General features: G+C 34.6%; 1 protein-coding gene across 1 annotated transcript; it reads left to right on the top strand.

Annotated features, from left to right (window-relative positions):
* Positions 1-3,717: 3,717 nt before the first annotated feature.
* On the top strand, positions 3,718-22,208 carry LOC132755799 (H/ACA ribonucleoprotein complex non-core subunit NAF1-like). The gene is made up of 9 exons (XM_060746719.1): positions 3,718-3,802; positions 4,196-4,985; positions 5,801-5,906; positions 6,458-6,551; positions 9,455-9,537; positions 11,197-11,357; positions 11,875-11,926; positions 18,923-19,073; positions 20,733-22,208. The coding sequence occupies exons 2-9, from the start codon at positions 4,261-4,263 to the stop codon at positions 22,145-22,147; spliced, it is 2,787 nt and encodes a 928-aa protein (XP_060602702.1). The 5' UTR covers positions 3,718-3,802; positions 4,196-4,260; the 3' UTR covers positions 22,148-22,208.
* Positions 22,209-22,643: the final 435 nt, after the last annotated feature.

Raw genomic sequence — 22,643 nt, forward strand, 5'->3', positions numbered from 1 at the left:
TGGATAAATTCCGCTTTAGAGACAATAATATCTAATATGCATTTATGCCATTATGAGTTTTTTGTATATTTGATTATACAAAAATGATGTTCATTTATCTATATGACTAAAAAGCCTGAGTGCAACATGCATTTTGAGAAAACCGGGGAATTTTAATGCATACTTATAATCTGAAAAATTGACTGTCATTTACCCTGAGGCCCTCTTATCAGCAGGAGAGTGGTATAATGAAAATAGTCCCTCTCAGAAAATACCAATACACAGCATGACTTGAGATTTTCCTCTTCAATAAAAGTATTCCCTTTATACATTAAATTTTTAATATTGAAATCATGAATAAAGTTATCAAATTTATTTATTTTATGGATAATATTTTAATTATTTTTATCTTAAAAACATAATTATGCAAGCATTACACAGTTGAATACTAAATTATTAGAATGCATTGAAATTCCCTGGTTTTCTCAAAATGCATGTTAGTCATAAGCCTGGGATTCATCAGGTGTTGGCACTCAGGCTTGTTAGTCTGTTATATAGATAAATGACCATAATTTTTGTTTAATCAAATATACAAAAAAAAATCATAATGGCATAAATGCATGTTAGATATTATTGTCTCTTAAGCGGAATTTTCTATATATATATCCATTTATCCACATTTCTTGCCACTCTACATAATAGTATATAACGTAGGAGGCAATTCCTCATGTTCAAGATTGAAAGAGAATATTAATACATTGATTTTAAAACAATCCATACACTGCATGATGATACACTGATATTATGTTTTTCAATCATGAAATGCCTGCATACTTTTAAAAGATATAAATAATTAAAAAAAATCCATGAAATCATGGAGCTAAATATAAGTTTATATATCTGTGCATGAAATAAATAAATTGATAACTTTATTTAAGATTTCTATATTAAAAAATTAATGTTTAAAGGGAATGCTTTTATACAAGAGGACAGTCTCAAGTCATGCTGTGTATTGTATTTTTCTGAGAGCGCCTGTTTTCATTATACTGTCTCCTGCTGATAAGAGGGCCTCAGGGTAAATAACAAAAACGCAGATGTATGCTATATTTATTAAAATTTTCCTGTTTTTTCCCCCCAAAATACATGTAAGACATCTAAGATAAATGACTTTAATTTTTGTATAATCAAATGTAAAAAAATAATAAAAATGGCATAAACGCATGTTAGGTATTATTGTCATTATTGTCTTTGAATCTTATCATAAAAAAACTGGTTTAAAATCAATATCAGTGTTAACTATTCTGGAAAGACCTCATATCAATATTTTCCACATTTCTTGCAATTCTGCATTTAAATCATCTTTGAGTTTCTGAACTGGGAAATGTTATTTTTTTCTATTATAGATTTGACAAATTTACCTTGTCAGTTTAAACACATTTAGAAGATAATATATTTTAAAGAAATTTATACATGATTATAAAACTTTTGCAACTCTTCCATATTACTTTAATGCAGATCTGTTTTTTATTTTTAACAAAAATACCATACATGATAGAGTGTAGGACAAAAGCCCCCCCCCCCCCTGACGAAAGCCCCCCCCCCCCCGTCCAAAAAATGACAAGGTGGACAAAAGCCCCCCATGAAATTTTCACATAGGACAAAAGCCCCCCATCAAAAATACAGGTAGGACAAAAGCCCCCCCCCCATCTTTTTTCACACGAGCAGGTGCTCAAATTCATCAAATTTCACACAAACTTTTTAAATAAAAATGAAAATAATTTGTTTTAATGTTTATTTATAATGTATATATTGAAGTGATAACAAAGTTTATGATAAAAAATTAAATAATGCATGCATGCGATACCGAATTCATAGCTTTTCAAATACACAACAAGGGTCAGAAGAGTAGTAATGTTTAATCACTTTTGTAAAGGGATCAAATTAATATCCTAAGCACTATGTCACCTACATGTGATGTCCATACATACCTTTTAAACACATAAAAAATCACAACTTTAATACACTATATGTAAATTTGATTGACAATGTGGGGGGGGGCTTTTGTCCTACCTTTACTTTTTTATGGGGGGGGGCTTTTGTCCTATGTGAAAATTTCATGGGGGGGGGCTTTTGTCCACCTTGTCATTTTTAGATGGGGGGCTTTCGTCCGGGGGGCTTTTGTCCGTATCCCGCAGGAAACAGTTACAGAAGATTGAAGTGTCAAAAGTCATGCTGTGTATTGGTGTTTTAATATAGTACCCTGCTGATAAGAGAGCCCCTCAGGGTAAATAACAAAAGGCAGATGATAAATATAATTAAGTAGGCAATGTAAAATCTGTATTCTTTGGATGTTGGTGCAAATAAATTTCATTACAAGTAGTACAAAAAAGAAAAAAGGAAACTGAATATTTTTGCATTTTATAATAAACTCATCAAAATAATAATATTGCATAATTATGTAACAATGCATGGAAAAAAGAAAAAAGATTGGTGTCGTCTCAAAAAATGGAATTGTAAGATTTTCTAATCTTTTTGTTAATATCCATGTCAATTAAAGTATACTGCTGTCCCACAGGTACATTTCAATACTAAATCCACGCATATCAATATATTTAAATATACCCATTATTTATATATAAATATTTATTTTTAGAATATATATATTCATTTATATAAATCTTAGGTAAATCTCAGTTTCAGAAGGTAAGAGAGATTATAAATGAGATAAAATTGACAAAATTTTGGCCAAGTATAAACATATTAAATCTATAATGTATTTAAAAGCTATTAATGCTTAAAAGTATTACCTTTAACTAAAACAACCATAAGTTAAGATCAAAAATAACTAATTGGTATAATTTGCCCCTCCCCCCCCCCAAAAAAAAACCAAACAAATACAATGTTTCATATTTCATTACCAGATTATAATAAAATAGAATCATATTAAATATAAATTAATTTTGTTTATTTATGCACTTATAAACATTAAAGTTATTACTATTTATATTTACTTATTCTAACAATGTCTTAAAACAGGACAAATAATGACTTTGAAAAATTATTGTTCTAACATTTTACGCCAAATTTTACAAAATCCAATATTCACAACTTCAAATTTATTATGAAAAACTATTATACAGATATCTATATTTATCAGTCAAATTGCTATTCATTGAAATAAAAGGTAACTGCTTTATACCTATAATAGGTCTGGTGCACTACAAAGTGCACTTATGAAGTGCACTAGTAGTGCACTACTAGTGCACTTTGAAGTGCACTAGTAGTGCACATCTAGTGCACTCCTAGTGCACTTTGTGTAACCTTTAGTGTGAACTCAACGTACTGTAGGTGTCACCTCCCCTGGCCAGCCTGGTCATATGGTCAAGTGCACTAGAAGTGCACACTGTGTGCACTTCTAGTTCAGCTCTAGTGCACTAGAAGTGCACAAGGGTGGGAAGTTTATTGTGAACTCAACTGTATAAACATTGTGAAAATGTTTAATTCGGAATAAACTTTCTTGCATAGCAGACTGGCGTTTCTGTGAGTTTTACCACGGATTTATATTACATATAATATAAATCCGTGGTTTTACCCATGCCGGAAATTCGTCCGTTCGTTCATTCATTCATTCATTCATGATATACAATAATCGGAACTGTTTCCTTGACTTTTTTTTTTTTACATAAAACAGTATGGATATTTAATGGTGTTCAACATTCATAACACTATTTAAAAATTTATTGCAGAAATCAAGCACAGCAATTGTAGATCGCACGTGTTGTTGTAAACAAGCGAATATTTCCAAAAATATTCCTTGAGAAAGGTAATAAAAAGAAACTTTTCCCTGCAAAACTCGTTATATTATTTAGTATATTCCATACTTACTATTTTTTGAACTCTGATATTATTGACATTGTTTAATTCTCTAGGGAATTAAGTTCGGACACAGCTATTCTGGATAAATTTATTCTGGGTAAATTTAAATTTATGCTCAGTTCCTATGATATCACAGGTTCTATGATATCAGGGTATTTACATTTTCATTGACTGCTAGCAAAAGCATATACATATATTCTTCGCTTAGAAACAATTTCTTTTGACTAAAGTTACTGTAAAAGTAAATATTTACCACTTATAATTTTGCAATGCACAAAATCCAAAGTGGCCAAGTGTACACAATGTATAGCAGGGTTCAAATACATATATTTGATTTCAGGATACTTTTCGTGAGTAACCTCTTCATCTACTCAAGAACATTATTCTCCTGAGTTGAAATTTGAAATGGACCAAGAGGCAAGCATTTCCACGCAGCTTGAAAAGACGGATACATGTTCAAATGAATCGAGCATGCAAGTGACAGCTATCCCTGCTTCTTGCAATGATGCAGGTGTTTTAAATAAAAGTGTTGACAGTGGAATTCATGATGTAGAAACAAGAACTCAAGTAGAAACAGGAACAGACGGTGAAACTCCTATTTCAACAGCTGATGACAATTTTGATACAAATATTAAAAATACAGTGGAAGTGACAACAGTAAAAGAAACTGCTGTCATTAAAAATACAGAAAAAGGTGTATTACCTAAAGATATGACAGAAAATAGTGATAAGAAAGATAATGAAGGAAGGAATGTTAGTGTTGGTTTGATTGAAAAAGAATCTTCAGATGAGAATTCTGGCATACATAATGAAGCAGTTATAACAAAAAATGATGAAACAAGTAAAGAATCTGTAAATGTCACCATTGATCATTTTGATACTATTCAGTCAGAGAAATCCAAAGACACAAATAAAGGAATGGATGTTGAAGAGAAAAAGCAAGCTGATGTGGAAATTGATAATGAAACCTTAGTTGACAGTTCAGGTAATGTCATGATGGAATACAGAACTGTAAAGAAAGTGATAGCTGGAGATGGTAGTTCTGACTCATCACCAGACAGTGACTCTGAACCTGAGACAGCTAATGATAAGGCAATAGAAGCTAAAGATACAGAGGCACAACTGAATAAGTAAGAGGCTAAGTACACATTTGTTACACAAATACTTAATCAGAACTATACAATCAGAACTATACAATTTTGCTTTTGACTAACCTCAGGGTGGGTGATCATGTGACACTTGTTTAAAGTATCATTGGGTCACCGCTTTTTTCATTTGCTCATTTTTGTTGTATTTTTCAATATTTGACTGACAAACAAATACCATGTTCCAGGAAACTATTTGCCTATTCAAATGGTATATAAAGTTCCATTGTAGCTCTTTTACATTTCCTGTTTAGTGTTATATGCTTGCAGAAATTTTTCTGTGCTGCAATATTTTGATGAAAATATGTGTCACAGTTCTTTCAAGCATATCTAAGAAAATACAAGAGCTCCTTTGGGAAGATATGAACCATTAGAATTGAAACATCTTTGCCAGGAACATGGTGTGAGTTTATGATTCAAATATTGAAAGATGTGTTGAAAAATAAGCGAAGCACTGCATGTTTTTTTTAAATGAAATCTTTCCTTTGTTAATTCCTGCATTATCTAGGCTCACTGAGAATAGCTGAGCATGTGCACTGTCCTACTGTCAGCTCTTGTAAAGTATTTTGATGTTCCTGGAACATTGAAATTCAAATCAAGGATAAATCCAATAATTAGTAATGTCTTTCAATTTTTGGACACATGTGATCATCATAGTTTAAAACAGTTTTTATTGGCATTTAATATTATTCAGAACATGATTGTATAATAATTATATATAGGAAGGAATCATGTTTGAATAGTAATAAATAAATTGAAAATAGCAGAGCAAAAATTAAACAGTATATTATGTTTTCAAGGATAATTTCTAATCAGAGAGATGCTTCACCAGAGAGGGAGAAAAGGGTCAAATTAAACAGATATGGTTTTGAAGATATTCGAACTAAAGGGGAACTCCTACCAGAGGTAAATGATACTGATTTTTTTCTCAAAGGTAAACTGGATCACAGAAAGACAAAGGGGTCTTCACAGCTAAGTAGTGAACTGAGCTGCCTTATAATCAATTGCGCCTTCATTTTTGTGTGTTTGAATCCCAGCAGGGAATCTTTGGTGTGAGTAAGCTATTAATGTTTCTACTCGAGTGCTAGCTGGTGTCTGCAGTAATACATGGATTAGTATTTTTAATCTCCTTCCAACATTAAAGCTTTAAAACTGCTTAATGATCTTTACAGTAATAGTATGGCCTAAGACCAACTAAAAACAAACATACATGTAAAACATTTTGAAATTGTTGGTTTTAAGCAGGAAATTGTATAACTGTACTGACATCTACTGAAAGGCAACACAAACAGTTTCCTGACTGTACAAGACCAGCAAGTGTGATATTGTTTTTCAAGCATAAACAAAATGGCTCCATCTTACTTAACTTAAATGTTATGAAAACTAAAATGTCATTTAAGCTCTGCTTAGGGAAACAAATTGTAAGCAACTTTCATATAAATATTTATAATTTACAGGATTTACCTCCCCTTGAAGAGTTGACAATAACAGTAGATGAGTCTGTTGTTTTGGTAGAGGTTGGCAGCATCAAAAGCATTGTTGGCATTCTAGGTATTTATAATGATGTCTCCCAAATTGTTTTTCCTTTTTTCGTCTGTCCGTCTGGTTGTCCATCCATCCGCATTAAGCTTGTCCACCCTTCACAGGACAAACTACTGGTGGGATTTCAACCAACCTTTACAGGAGTGATCAGTACCATCCCTAGTTGTGCACAACACTGGCATGTTCTGCTTTGCTGCACGAAATGGCCACCAGAGCTAAAAATAGAAAAATCTTGTCCGGCCTTCACAGGTCAAACTACTGGTGGGATTTCAACCAAACTGTACAGGAGTGATCAGTACCATCCTTAGTTATGCACATCACGGGCACGTTTAACTTCGCTGAAAAAAAATGGCCGTCAGAGCTAAAAATAGAAAAATCTTGTCCGGCTTTCACAGGTCAAACTACTGTTGGGATTTCAATGAACCTCGCATGAGTGACCATACATAGTTTTTGGAGACATGTTTTTGTGACAAACCCTTCTAGTATATTTTTGCCCTCATCTTTTCTTCGACTCTCACAGTGGCATCATTGTTTTTTCACCTATTTGGTTAAGTTTTTGTTTATGGTCATGAGCATCAGTACAAACAATGTTGTTAAGTTGAAACTAAACGTGTGGCCGATGAATTGTTTCTGTCAAGTTGAGCTGAATTAGCTATGTATTTAAAAAGATTGACTATTATATAGGGGATTAACCAGTGATTGATAATGGCAAATGATAAGGATATAATGTAACAAGTGCCTAACATGTATAAATATTGCCCAACTCTTTTTTTATACGCCCGTTTGAAAAACGGGACGTATTATGGGAACGCCCCTGGCGGGCGGGCGGGCGGCGTCCAATTTTGTCCGGAGCATATCTCCTACATGTATGGAGGGATTTTAATGAAACTTCATATAAATGTTCACCACTATGAGGAGCAGTGTCGCGCACATGAACCAGGGCTCTAGGTCAAAGGTCAAGGTCACACTTAGAGCTCATTGAAAAATGCTTGTCAGGAGCAAAACTTCCACATGTATAGAGGGATTTCAATATTACTTGGCACAAATGTTCACCATTGTGAGGCGGAGTGTCGCGTGCAAGATTCAGGTCCTTGCGGCCAAGGTCAAGGTCACACATAGAGGTCAAAGTTCAGATAAAAATATGAAGATGTGTATATGGAGCATTTAGTCATCATTTATTGAGGGATTGTAACACAAATGGTCATTATCAAGACTATGGCTGTGATACATATAATTTAGGTCAATATATACAAGGTCAAGGTCACTAAAGATGATGAAATATCCAGATTTTGTAAATAGAATTTAATCAAAGGGAGACAACAAAGTTATTACTTTGTTCATAAATGACTTACACAATTACTCCCCTTGATCTATTTTCACTTTCAATTCTAAAAATAGAATTTAATCAAAGGGCATGAAATAATCCTCTTTTCTTGGACTTGAGTATGTTCTAAAGAATGTAACATTTATTTACACATGTTTCATTCATTGGTCAAGATTCTTAACTGTGATAACTATGGTGTTCTGTAGACTTGGTATTTGTTCATAAAGATCATACAGTAATTACCTTATCAAATGTAAATACTTTCTCATAGAAATTTAATTATATTTTAATTTTCAAGTAAATATCAGTTCAGCTCATTCAAAGATTAAGAATTGTAATGAAATGTATTTCCCTAGAATAAAATCTTAAATCAGAATTTTTTAGTTATTAAATTACATGTACGTTTTAAACGCCCGTTTAAAAAAAGATAAAAATATGAAGATGTGTATAGGGACGATTTTATCATCATTTATTGAGGGATTGTAACACAAATGGTCATTATAATGACTACGGCTGTGACACATGTACTTTAGGTCAATATATGCAAGGTCAAGGTCACTAAAGATGGTGAAATATCCAGATTTTGTCTGGAGCATATCTCCTACATGTATGGAAGAATTTTTATAATACTTTATGGAAATGTTCACCACCATGATATGTATTGCTCCATGCATGATCCAGGTCTCCAGGTCAAAGGTCAAGGTCACACTTAGAGCTCATTGAAAAACGCTTGTCCGGAGCAAAACTTCTACATTCATAGGGGGTTTTCAATATAACTTGGCACAAATGTTCACCATTGTGAGGCTGAGTGTCGCATGCAAAATTCAGATCCCTGCGACCAAAGTCAAGGTTACACATAGAGGTCAAAGTTCAGATAAAAATTTGAAGATGGTTATAGGGACCATTTAGTCATCATTTATTGATGGATTGTAGCACAAATGGTAACTATCATGACTACAGGTGTTACACATATAATTTAGGTTAATATTTGCAAGGTCAAGGTCACTGGAGATGATTAAATATCCAGATGTTGTCCGGAGCATATTTTCTACATGCATGGAGGAATTATAATGTTACTTTTATAGAATTGTTCACCACCATGAGACGTAGTGCCCTGCACATAAACCAAGTCTCTAGGTCAAAGGTGAAGGTCACAGTTAGAGCTCATAGAAAAAGACTTGTCTGGAGCAAAACTTCTACATGCATAGAGGGATTTCAATATAATTTGGCACAAATGTTCATCATTGTGAGGCTGAGTGCCGTGCATAAAATTCAGGTCCCTGTGACCAAGGTCAAGGTCACACATTCTGTGCATATCTTCCCTATTGATTTGTTTTAAGGTTCATTTAACAACACAGTGCCAAGAATAAAAACTTGCTTGCTAGATAACACTTATCCATAATGCCCCCATCTCCATCTAAAGCTTTTTCGTAAACGGGCGTATTTTGTGACTATGGCACCCTTGTTTTCAAATAAAAATTAACAATAAGTAGAAATTCCTGTGGGTCTCATATGTTATTACATTGTTTATATAAAAGAAATGTTATGGAACAATTTGTTTTGTGTATCTTTGTCTTTTATATTTCAGTTGTGATACAGTCTAATGAAAATGTTCCACCACTTAATGATGAAACTATTCTGTTTGTTGAGGGTCACAAGGTTCTTGGTCAGGTAAATGAAATGTTTAAATTATCAGTGAACTTCTCTATTACCATAAATAAATTTATTACATGCTTTTCGATGGTTTATAGAAATATATCAGTGATATAAAACTGGTAATTTCACTGTTTGAAACAGTGAAATTACCACTTTGATAATTTCACTGTTTTGAATTTAAGCCCCTTACGTTGTTTCAGTGAAATACCAGCGTGCACAGTACTGGGAACCAACTTAATGACGTGACGTTGTAAATGGCGTCACGTTGTATTATTATTTGGCGCGCTTTTCATTCAGTATCGGGGGTTTTATGTCTTTTAAAAACGTTTCTTTGCATATAATAAAAAGAAAATTTGTTAAGTTTAGTGTAAGATCGAAATATATTTCACCTTGTGAACACCAAAAGTTCATATTTCACTCGTGGCTGCGCCACTTGTGAAATATACCTTTTGGTCCTCACTCGGTGAAATATATTCCGATCTTACACTGAACCAGGGGTGTGGAAATCCCATGCCCGACTTGTCTGACTGGGGACTTTATGCCTGCGGACAAGTAGATTTTTCCATAGAACTTGTCCGTGGACAAGTGAAAATCTGAGCCAGTAGAAAAAACAAAATACTGTATTTTTGTCGCTTATCAATGGGGAACATTTATTGTAGAAAGTTAAGTTATGATTCTTGGTTAACTATGAGGAAATCACTTTTTCATATCAACCATTTCAACCCATGGAAGAACTCTTGTAGGAAAGCAGGCTCCTTGATACATGCAGGTCATATGGAGGAACCTAACTCTTTATTTAAAGTAGATTTTAAAATGCACATTTGGTAACAATTGTAAAGTTGTTTTGGTTCAAATTTTTTCAAAAGGATAATTGTATGGATATCATTCATTGCTTTATAAGAGTTGTAGATTGTTTCCTTAAACTACAGAAATGATGTCTGGTCTTTACTAAGCAAATCTGTTCACACTTACCTATATGAAAGGACACTGTTACCTCTAATTAACTTTTGTTTAAACACATGGCCAATGTTTTGTATTTTCATATGGGCAAGTACAGTTAAGCTTCGGACAAGTAAAAATTTCTGGCCAACTTGTCCGTGGGCAAGTGGCAAAATTTCATATTTCCACACCCCTGTGAACTAAACAAATATCCTCTATACATGTATATACACTCCGCAAAATAAAAAAACTTTACATGGACTTAAAATAGGCATATTTCAATTTCTAATTGGTGTATCCGGATAAATCTGGTTAGTCACCCATGAGGATTATGAATTTCATTATAAACTGGAAAACATAAATAACAAAATGTTCAGTTATTTCATTTATCCTCCAATTTAAACTCATCATTTGCTCTTGGATGGGCATAATGTCACTGAACAACAAATGGACAAATCTTATTTTTTCTTGCCAGAAAGTATTAACAATTATAGACCCATATGTAACATTACTATTGAAATAAAATTACACAACAAGCTGCATGGGTATTTTATTATCAAATACATTGGTACAAGTTTTTAGGCATATACCTGAAATTCAGATTTGTTATACTTATGAAAGTACTCGATCTGCTAAAAACCAATTGAAATATTGCTAAATTTATGGTTTTCAGGTTTTCTGACATTTTGACATCCATGCAAATATATCATCAATATTTCTCTTTGTGTATTACAGGTTTTTGAAGTGTTTGGTCCCGTTAAGACACCATGGTATTCAGTCAGATTTAATGAAGTGAACAATATAGAAGCCAAAGGTCTGAAAGTGGGTATGCCAGTTTTTTGTGCTCCACGAGAAGATTCTTTCACCAAGTTTGTGTTTGTGGATAGTCTTAAAACGTATGTAAATTTGGTGATTAATGACCATATTGTTTGAAGACTAAAATAAAAACTATTGGTGAAGTTCATATATTATATATGAGCCGCATCATGCGTACCAACATAGTGCGTTTGTGACCAGCATGGATCCAGACCAGCCTGCGCAGTCTGATCAGGATCCATGCTGTTCGCTTACCAGCTCTATTACAAGTGGAGAAACTGACAGCAAAAAGCATGGATCCTGATCAGACTGCACGGATGCCATATGTATACCATCATATACCATGACCTTGAAATTTTGTTTTAATTTTGAAAGGCTACTTTTAGTTGAATTTTTCTATTGCAATACACAGAGCAAATTAAGATAAATGATAATTGAGTACAAGTTCTTCTTAGCAATGATAAATGTGACTTCATTTTCTCTTAAATTTGAAATTAAGAATGATTTTGCCAGTTAGTAACTATACTTTTTTCATTTCAGCAGAAAAGGTCAGAACAATGATTTAATTATTAAAATACTATATTTTATTTATTTTAGTATAAGAGGTTCAGATGCCTCTTGGGAAGACAATAATGAACCTCCAGAGAAGGTAAAGATTTCATACTTTTAGATTATGTTTATATGATGATGAAAAATATATATTGGCTGCTGATTTAGCTCTGTCCTTCTGTCCATCCTTCATCATAAATAACTCAGCTACTCATCAAGAGTTTTAAAACAACTTAGCACAAATGCTAATCATAACAATATAACTGTATGTCATGCTCAACACCTAGACCTCTATCTCAATCGTCAAGGTCATACTTGGAAAGCGAAGGTCAACATTGTCTGATGGAGGGTCTTTTTAGCTCACCTGTCACAAAGTGACAGGGTGAGCTTTTGTGATCGCTTTTCGTCCAGCGTCTGTCCGGCGTTTTACTTTAAATGACATCTCCTCATAAACCACAAAGCCAATTTCATCCAAACTTCACAGGAATGTTCCTTTGGTGGTCACCTTTAAAAATTGTTCAAAGAATTTAATTCCATGCAGAACTCTGGTTGCCATGGCAACTGAAAGAAAAAACTTTAAATATCTTCTTTTAAAAAACCATAAGAGCTAGAGCTTAGATATTTGGCATGAAACATCTTCTAGTGAGTGTCTACCAAGTTTGTTCAAATAAAAGCCCTGGGGTCAAAATTGGCCCCGCCCCAGGGGGTCATTGATTTTCCCTATATGCATATAGTAAAAGCTTAAAAAATCTTCTTTTAAAGAACCCAAAGAGCTACAGCTAAGATATTTAGCATGAAACATGTTCTAATGGGTGTCTACCAAGTTTGTTCAAATAAAAGCCCTGGGGTCAAAATTGGCCTCGCCCCGGGGGTCATTGATTTTCCCTATATGCATAAAGTAAAAACTTAAAAAATCTTCTTTTAAAGAACTCAAAGAGCTACTGTCCTAGGATGATAACTTGAGCCTTTGTTTACATAACAAAGACCAATAACAATGCGAAAAATAGGTTAGGCAGATCAATGCCACAATCTATAAAAATGAAAATAAAACTACATGTTATCATATGTCTTGTTAGCGCAGTAGGTAGAGCAACCTTGTCAGTAATGAGTTTATCCGTACAGACAGAAGTTCGACTACTGGTACATTTTTTTTTTTTTACCTCGGAACAGTCAATTGTTTGACCGGTTTTATGCATACATGAATATGAGATCGAATATTTTATTTCACTGTGATCAAAAAATACAAAAAGAAAAAAGAATAGAAATAAAAAATAAATATATACTATAAAATATATATCATAAGAAGAAAACAAAAAGGAAAACGAAAATAAATGAATAATTATAATGATAAACAAGATTGCATTTGAGAAAAATGCTATGCCACCGCATTAATACAACACTAAATAGTAGTGTAAAAACAGATTTTTTTTGTTTCTATACAATTTTGAAGATTGTCATAATGCATAGATCCCTGACCTATCTAATTCTTATTATCAGATTAGTGGTTAAATCTGTTGTTAACTCAATAAAAGATCAGAGTAGGAATATATCAATGCACTTGAGTCTAGTGAATTTGATGGTCATATTTACACAGCCTAAATTTCATGACTACATCAAAGGACAACACAGTAAGACACTTTGTCAAAATCTAGGTCAGCTGAAATCAAAGTTCACTTAACATCTTAATCTGTACACATGGTTCAAATTTTATAGCTGTACATAAAAGGACAAGAAAGTAGGTCACATCATCAAAATCTAGGTCACCTGATATCAAAGTTCAATTTTACAACTAAAACTGTGCACATGGTCAAAATTTCATTGCTGTACATCAAAGGACAAGAAAGTAGGTCACTATCAACTTGGGCAAGGCAAAATTTTGGACCCAAGGGTTTAATTCAAAACAATCTTGATACAGGTCCACCAAACAACATTTCAAGTCAAATATCTAAGCTGTAGCTTTCTCCCATTCAGAAAAGATTTGTTTTATTTTCTGTTTTTACTATGTGAACATAATGAGAATCACTGCCCCTGGGCGAGCCAATTTTAACACTAGGGGCATAATTAAAACAACTTTAGTAGAGAACCCATAGATGATATTATATAGCAAACATCAAAGCTCTATGCCTTGTACCTTCAGACAAAATTTTTTTTTTTTTAATATATGTACATAGTGAAAATCAATGACTCCTGCATAACTAATCAAGGGCCATAACTCTGAGTTAAAGTGTCTGACCGGAACAAGCCGACGATATGCGCATCTCCTCTTGGTATTGAAGGTTCCCATAAAGTTTCGTTGAATTCCAGCCAGTAGTTGCAGAGAACTACTCCGGAAACGATTTTTTACTCTATATGCATACTACATAACTAATCAAGGGCTATAACTCTGAGTTAAAGGGTCGGACCGGAACAAGCCGACGATATGCCCATCTCCTCTTGGTATTGAAGGTTCCCATAAAGTTTCGTTGAATTCCAGCCAGTAGTTGCAGAGAACTACTCCGGAAACGATTTTTTACTCTATATGCATACTACATAACTAATCAAGGGCTATAACTCTGAGTTAAAGGGTCGGACCGGAACAAGCCGACGATATGCCCATCTCCTCTTGATATTGATGATTCCCATAAAGTTTCGTTGAATTCCAGCCAGTAGTTGCAGAGAACTACTCCGGAAACGAAATTCGGACGGACGGATGGACGGAAGGACGGACGGACAACGCCAAAACTATATCCCCCTCCCGATTCCATCGGTGGGGGATAACAAATATTCAAGCTCTAAGCCTTGTACCTTCAGACAATAACATTTTTTTATTTTTTACTATACATGTATGTATATATTGAAAATCAATGACCCCCGGGGCAGGGGCAATTTTGACCCCAGGGCTGAAGTTCACTTCACAATGTTTCATGCAAAATATCTAACCTCTAGCATTTGTCAATTGCTAGAAGAAATTTTTTTACTATAAAGTTTTTACTATATACATATAAGGAAAACCAATGACCCCCGGGGCAGGGCCGATTTTGACCCCAGGGCTATAATTTGAACAATCTGAATAGAGGTCTACCAGACAATGCCTTATGCAAAATATCTAAGCTCTAGGCCTTTTGGGTCTTTACAAGAAGGTATTTTAAGTTTTTACTATATGTACATATAGTGAAAATCAATGACCCCCGGGGCGGGGCCGATTTTGACCCCAGGGCTATAATTTGACCAATCTTGGTAATGGTCTATCAGACAATGCCTTATGCAAAATATCTAAGGTTTAAGCCTTTTGGGTCTTTACAAGAAGTTATTTTAAGTTTTTACTATATGTACATATAGTGAAAATCAATGACCCCCGGGGCGGGGCCGATTTTGACCCCAGGGTTATAATTTGAACAATCTTGGTAGAGGTCTACCAGACAATGCCTTATGCAAAATATCTAAGCTATAGGCCTTTTGGGTCTTTACAAGAAGATTTTTTAAATTTATTCTTATAATTCCTTTTGGTTACCATGGCAACCAGATTTCTGCATGGAATTAAATTCTTTGAACAACTTTGGAAGCCCTTCACCCAAGGATCAATCCTGCCAAGTTCTGTTGAAATTGGACAAGTGGTTTTTCACAAGAAGATTTTTTAAGTTCACTATATAATCTATATAACACACACACACACAAACAAACACACACACAGGTGAATCGCTATATGCCACCGCATCGCAGATGCTGCGGTGGCATAAAAACAGAGCAAGAAGAAAAACCTGTGGTTATAAAATGGCACTACTTCGAACCTATGAGAACAAAACTCTAAAAGTTACAAATAATTTTGATCTTCAGACAGAGCCATAACGGTAATACGCAAACGATACTGTAAGAATAATGCTATATAGTATTTGTAAGTGTTTACTTTTACGATAACGGATAATAATCCAGATAACCCCGTTTTTGGACTTTCCCATGTACCGTTAAGACCAAATTATCATCCTAGGACAGTATGGCTAAGATATTTAGCATCAAACATGTTCTAATAGGTGTCTACCAAGTTTGTTCAAATAAAAGCACTGGGGTCAAAATTGGCACCGCCCCGGGGGTCATTGATTTTCCTTATATGTGTATAGCAAAAACTTAAAAAATCTTCTTTGAAAAAACCCAAATAGCTAGAGTTAAGATGTTAAGCATGAAACATCTTTTAGTGAGTGTCTACAAAGTTTGTTCAAATAAAAGACCTGGGGTGAAAATTGGCCCCGCCCCGGGGGTCATTGATTTTCTTTACATGTGTATAGCAAAAACTTAAAATCTTCTTTGAAAAAACCCAAATAGCTAGAGTTTAGATATTAAGCATGAAACATCTTCTAGTAAGTGTCTACAAAGTTTGTTCAAATAAAAGCCCTGGGGTCAAAACTGGCCCGGCCCCAGGGGTGTCATTGTTTTTAACTATATGTGTATAGTAAAAACTTTAAAAAAATCTTCTTTTAAAAAGCCCAATGAGCTAGAGCTTAGATGTTTAGCATGAAACATCTTCTTGTGGGTGTCTATCAAGTTTGTGCAAATAAAAGCCCTTGGGTTAAATTGGCCCTGCAACGTTGGGGGTGGGGGTTGGGGGGGGGGCCTATATACAGGTGAGCGACCTCAGGGCCATCATGGCCCTCTTGTTTGTGTAAGGTCTGTAACTTTGTTATCCATCAAGGGATTTTGAAATAACTTTGGCACAAAAGTTCACCATAATCAGATAACATGTTATACACAACAACCAGACCCCTTCCTTCAAGGTTAAGGTCGCACATAGGGTCAAAGTTTAATATTGTCATTTAAATTGTCTGTTTTGTCTGTTTTGTGTCGAGTTAGCATAATAAATAATATTCACCATATTCAAACAATGTGTCGTGGGCAACACCCAGACTCCTAGAATCAAGGTTAAGGTCAAACTTAGAGGTCAAGGTTTGTGTTTTCTTTGCCTAGAGAATAACTCTAAATATATTAGGAAAAAAGAATCTTAAAACAGAGAGAGGGAGTGCACTGTTAAAGAATAATAACTTCATCTTCAATAATCTTAAATATCTCTTTTTATGTTCTAATATTAACTGCTTAAATGTATTCCTGTTATTGTGCCCCCACTTTAGTGGCGGGCATTTAGATTTACCTTTGTCCGTCCGTCCTTCCGTCTGTCCGTTCTCTTTTGTGTTGCACGTAACTCAAAAGTACTTGACCTAGAGTCATGAAACTTTAAGTGACATTACGCTCATATTTCCATAGTCAAGTTGAGCTGAACTGACTATATTTTCAAAGATTGACTGTCAAAATGGTGTTTGACCAACAGTTGATATTGGAAAATGTTTAGGATAAAATTATAAATCTGCCTAAAATATATAAAGACTGCCCCCACTCTTTTTATAAACTAAGCGTTTAAGGTAAATTTTAATGGATATTTATAGACATTTCGTTTGGATCTGTGAGTTATTTATTGTTTATGTGAACATAATAATAAAATTAAAAGGAATCCTGACAAAATGTAAACTAATTATGATCTTCACCCGTTCACTTACTATATACCCTAAGATGGGCATAATGTCACTTTAACAGGAATGTTGATCAGCATGTGCAGTTATGCACCTTGGTATTTTCGTGTGGATTTATTTAGTATTTTTAGAGTTATTGCCCTTGACTTAGTAAAAATTTGCAATTTTCAACTTGTGTCGCATGTTACTGAAAAAGTATTTGACCTAGTCATGAAACTTTACAGGAATGTTGATCAGCATGTGTAATTGTGCACCTGGGTATTTTCGTCTGGATATTTTTGGTATTTTTAGAGTTATTGCCCTTGACTTAGTAAAATTTTGCAATTTACAACTTGTGTCGCATGTAACTCAAAAAGCATTTCACCTAGAGTCATGAAACTTTACAGGAATGTTGATCAGCATGTGTTGTTGTGCACCTGGGTATTTTCGTCTGGATATTTTTAGTATTGTTAGAGTTATTGCCTTTGACTTAGTAAAATTTTGCAATTTTCAACTTGTGTCGCATGTAACTCAAAAAGGATTTGACATAGAGTCATGAAACTTTATAGGAATATTGATCAGCATGTGTAGTTGTGCACCTGGGTATTTTTGTCTGGATTTATTTAGTAGTTTTTAGAGTTATTGCCCTTGACTTAGATTTTTTTTGCAATTTTCAACTTGTGTCGCAAGTAACTCAAAAAGGATATGACATAGAGTCATTAAACCTTACGGGAAGGTTGCTCAGCATATTTTGTTTTGCACCTGGAGTTTCGCTTGTGGATTTATCCAGTATTGTAGAGTTATTTCCCTTGACTTAGTAAAAAAACATTTCATTATGTTGTTATTTGTTGCTTGAGTGTTTTAGTTAACTTTTAAGGAATAATGATCAGCATCACTAAATTACAGGAATAATGATTCACATCACTGTGAAGCTATGCACCTGGGACTTTGCATGTGGATTTTTTTTTCAGTTTTGTTAGAGTTATTGCCCTTGACTTACAGTAGTACAAATTTGCAATTTTCAACTTGTTCATGCATAGCTCAAAAAGTATTTGACTAGTAGGCCTGAAAGTTTACAAGAATGTTGGTCAGCATGTGTTCTTATGCACCTTGGGTTTGCTTGTGGATTTATTCAGTATTTATAAAGTTCTTGCCCTTACTTAGTAAAAGATTTTTAGTTTTCAAAAAATATTTGACCTAGAGTCATAAGATTGACAAACAGTGGCGCGGTGGGGGCACTCGTGTCCTATGAACACATTTCTAGTTTTTTATTGAAAAATCTTGGGGGACAGTTCTTTTCACAAAATATTTGTTTAAAAACTTTGTTATCATTCTTAAGGTATTACCATCCTAATGCCTTACCTCCGCTTCGAAGAGTATTCAAATGTAAAGTTTGTTTAAATTTTGCATACAGGTGTACTAAAGGTATATTTCTGACCTATGATATAAATTTTTCAGTTCCTTATAGTGCCTGTTAGGGTGGTAATATCTTAATTAGTTTTTTTGTTAACATTGTACCATAACTTAATTAATGTATTGTACATAATTGTATTGAATACTTATGTGATACTAGTTCATGTGTTTAAGTTAAATTTTATAGGTTTTGAAAATGTGTCTATTTTTAGCATCTGGATTACTCGGATGATGAAGCAGAACGTAGAGCTAAAGCAAAGAGACGTAACAAAAAGTTTGGAGATACTGAAGCTGAAAATGGGGAAGATAGTGCTGTCCACAAGAAAAATCCGAGGCAGCGCAATAGGAACAGACCAAATAGAGGTAAGTTCTTATGATCTTAACACGCAGAATGCCTAATTTGAATTCACCTGAAGTTGTGATATCAATGATGAATTTGTGATATTGTGTAGCTTGCCTAACTAGCATCATAGTGATTTATATGGATTTGAATAGAATCTCAATGTCAAATCTCATGTGAAAACTTGATTATATCTTAGACATAATATTATTGTACAAGCAAAAGTATTATGGGTTTTTCCCAGATAATTCAAGGGGGGGGGGGGGGGGTATGAACAATTTTTTACGAATACAACTTCGAAAATAGGGGCAACAATCTAGCTAATCTTTTGTGACCATAGTGCGCCATGATGCTATAATGGTAAAAATTTGTTTGTACCGAGGATAAGCTATAAAGAAAGCAAACACATTTGCCAGGTTCTGGATACCATCTATTGACATAAGATTGCAACAGTATTTTAGTATTTAAATGGTAATTAAATGATTCTATGAAATCTTATGACCACAGCATAAATATATTATTATACCCCCGCACAACAAAGTTGTAAGGGGGGTATACTGGAATCAGCTTGTCCGTCCGGCCGTCAGTCCGGCCGTCGGTTTTTCTTGTCCGCCCAATAACTTAAGATTCCTTTGACCCTTAGTCTTCATATTTGGCATGGAGGTTAGTCATGATTAGTAGATGACCCCTATTGATTTTGAGGTCACCAGGTCAAAGGTCAAGGTCACAGGGACCTTGACTTGAAAAAGCTTGTCTGCCCAATAACTTAAGATTCCTTTGACCTACAGTCGTCATATTTGGCATGGAGGTTAGTCATGATTAGTAGATGACCCCTATTGATTTTGAGGTCACCAGGTCAAAGGTCAAGGTCACAGGGACTTTGACTTCAAAAACTTTGTCTGCCCAATAACTTTAGATTCCTTTGACCCACAGTCTTCATATTTGACATGGATGTTGATCATGATTAGTAGATGACCCCTTTTGATTTTGAGGTCACTGGATCAAAGGTCAAGGTCATAGGGACTTTGACTTCAAAAAGTTTGTCCACACATTAACTTAAGATTCCTTTGACCCACAGTCTTCATATTTGGTATGGATTTTGATCATGACTATAAGGTGACCCCTATCGATTTTGAGGTCACTGGGTCAAAGGTCACAGGGACCTTGACAAAAAAAGCTTTTCTTCTCAATTGCTAAAGAATGTCCTGTCCGCAATGTATTGATTTTGACATTTTCACATTTGAAGCATGTAGAATACATAACTTAGCAATGCACTGGCTTAGTAACCTCAGATTTGGCAGGGAGGTTTACCTTGAGCTCTAAATGGCCACTGTTGATTCTGACAAAGTGGTATGCGGGGGTATTCACGCCATGATAGTGGCAGTTCTAGTTTAAACCTTGCTTATAATTGGCTGTCAGTTGGATGCCCACATACAACTGCATATCTAGTTGGTAGGTGATGTCCAATTATATTATGTGAATTTATGTCACAGATTACACTTAATAGTTAATACTGATTAAAATTTATTACCATTAATTCTTTGTTCCACATAATTGATCCAATAATTCAGGGGCAAATCAGTAATGTTGAATAGTTGTGTTTGTAAATTAGAGGTAAATATGCCCTTATGCTCTGTTTCATTCAATGGTCTTAATTATGTTTAATATTTTATATTTTCTAGATGAACAGTCTGGTAATAGGCCAGAGCAGCAGATACAACATCCAAAACGAGGCTGGAATCCATTCAAAGATATTCAGAACGGACATGGTAACAGTGGTCCTCCTAGGTATGGAGGTAGACACCAGGCAAATGAGAACTTTAGCAATTCCAACAGACAAAGATGGCCGTCGGGTCAAAATAACTTCAACCGATCACAGTCTCGTTTTGGTGGGCCGCCAGATTTCCAGAATAGGCCAAGAATGGGTCAGAACCAGGGACAGCCACAATATGGAGGTAGAAATATTCGGCAACAAAACAGTTGGAGACCTCCTATGAATACAAACTTCCCAAATAATATGCAGAATTCTGGTCAAGTGTCAATGAACAGCCAGTCTCCTTCAAACAGACCCTTTAACATTCAAGGCCCTCCCCCACCAATGGGCACACCAGGCTTTGGACAAAGTCAGGGTCAGAGTGCTCCTCAAGCACCAATGAATGTTGACTTTTCTCAACCACCACCACAATTTCAATCTGGTAATCCTGTAAGACAGTCAAACCAACCTGCTGGTGTTAATCCCTGGATGGGTTCTCAAGTTAGCATGACTCCTCCATTTGTTGCCTCAAAAATTACAAATCCAAATAACCAGTCTTTTCTTCAAGGGAATCAGTCCATTAGTCATCATCAAATGAACGCTGGGAACCAAATGTTTAATCAAGGGCAACCAGTTAATAATAGTGCATCATTCCAAAGTAACCAGTCAAATATTACACAGACTGGTAACACTCCATTGCAAAGTAGTGTAGGGAATGCTCCCAACTTTAGTATGAACAATAGACAGAACACATTTAATCAGCCATTGCAAAGTAACTTTCAAACAAACCATAGTCCGTTTCAGACAAACAATTTCAGTGGACAGTCTAATTTCAATAGCAGTAATGAACCTGGACAAGGTGGTCTGAATGTAACTAACTTTACTCCACCAGTAAATACCAGTTTTCAGTTTGGCGGTATGAACCCATTGTCGTGCAATAGTCAACCACCAAATGTACATAGACCAGAGTTGTCAAACTTCCAAATGCCAAATGTTCAAGGACAGACAGGCTTGAGTGTTCAAAATAATGAAAATACAAATTTGGTTCATAATCAGAATTTCATAAATAATCAACAGCAAGGTGTCTCGCAGGGGCCTGTACAAAGTACCAGCTCGAGCAACCAGTTTGTTCCCCCACAGGGATACGGATATCAGAGCAATTTTGTTGGACAAAGTCAGCCTGCAGGACAGGGTGGATTTATACCTACCACTGGTGGTTCATACCCTTATTCTGGGAACAATTTGGTTCCAAATGGAAGTAATCATGGATCCTACCAAATGAGCAGTAATGTGCCGCCAAATGTTGTAACAGATCAGCGATTTATACAGAACAACAATTCCTAGACTGATACAAATCTGAGATTCTAACAAAGAATTTTTTTATATGATAATTATATATAATACCGAATATCGATGGCTCAGCGCAATACTGGTCTAACTGCTATTTTTGAAAATGTTCAGGAGAGACAAAAAACTGATTTTATTCAAAAATACTTATATTAGAAAATATTTTTTTGCTATGTTAACATTAATTATAATAAGAAATAATGCCATTTATATAATTTTTTATTAAAGTGTTACAAATTGTGTATTTAAGAGTTAGACCTTTATTGCACTGAAATTCTGAGCGCAATACAAGACTAACTTGAGTTAGACTCAAATTCCCTCTTGCAATTTGGTAAAAGTGGTACAAATATTTGAGTTAGACCTGTTTTATGTTAAATATTCTGATATAAATTTAAGGTGACAACGGAGTCAATTATCACTGAAAATACCTAAAATGAGATTTTTTGCTAAGTAGATTTATCAACCTTTTCTGAACACATTCGTGATTTAATTT

This window comes from Ruditapes philippinarum, unplaced genomic scaffold, assembly GCF_026571515.1.
Source record: "Ruditapes philippinarum isolate M1 unplaced genomic scaffold, ASM2657151v2 ctg3192_1_1_1_1, whole genome shotgun sequence".
Lineage (NCBI taxonomy): Eukaryota > Metazoa > Mollusca > Bivalvia > Venerida > Veneridae > Ruditapes > Ruditapes philippinarum.

Bases quoted from the DNA above. Each gene is read 5' to 3' on its own strand.
- LOC132755799 (XM_060746719.1), top strand. From the start codon at position 4,261: ATGGACCAAGAGGCAAGCATTTCCACGCAGCTTGAAAAGACGGATACA. The intron at 5,907-6,457 runs GTAAATGATACT...TATAATTTACAG, and splicing joins AAGGGGAACTCCTACCAGAG to GATTTACCTCCCCTTGAAGA. The intron at 11,358-11,874 runs GTATGTAAATTT...TATTTATTTTAG, and splicing joins TTTGTGGATAGTCTTAAAAC to TATAAGAGGTTCAGATGCCT.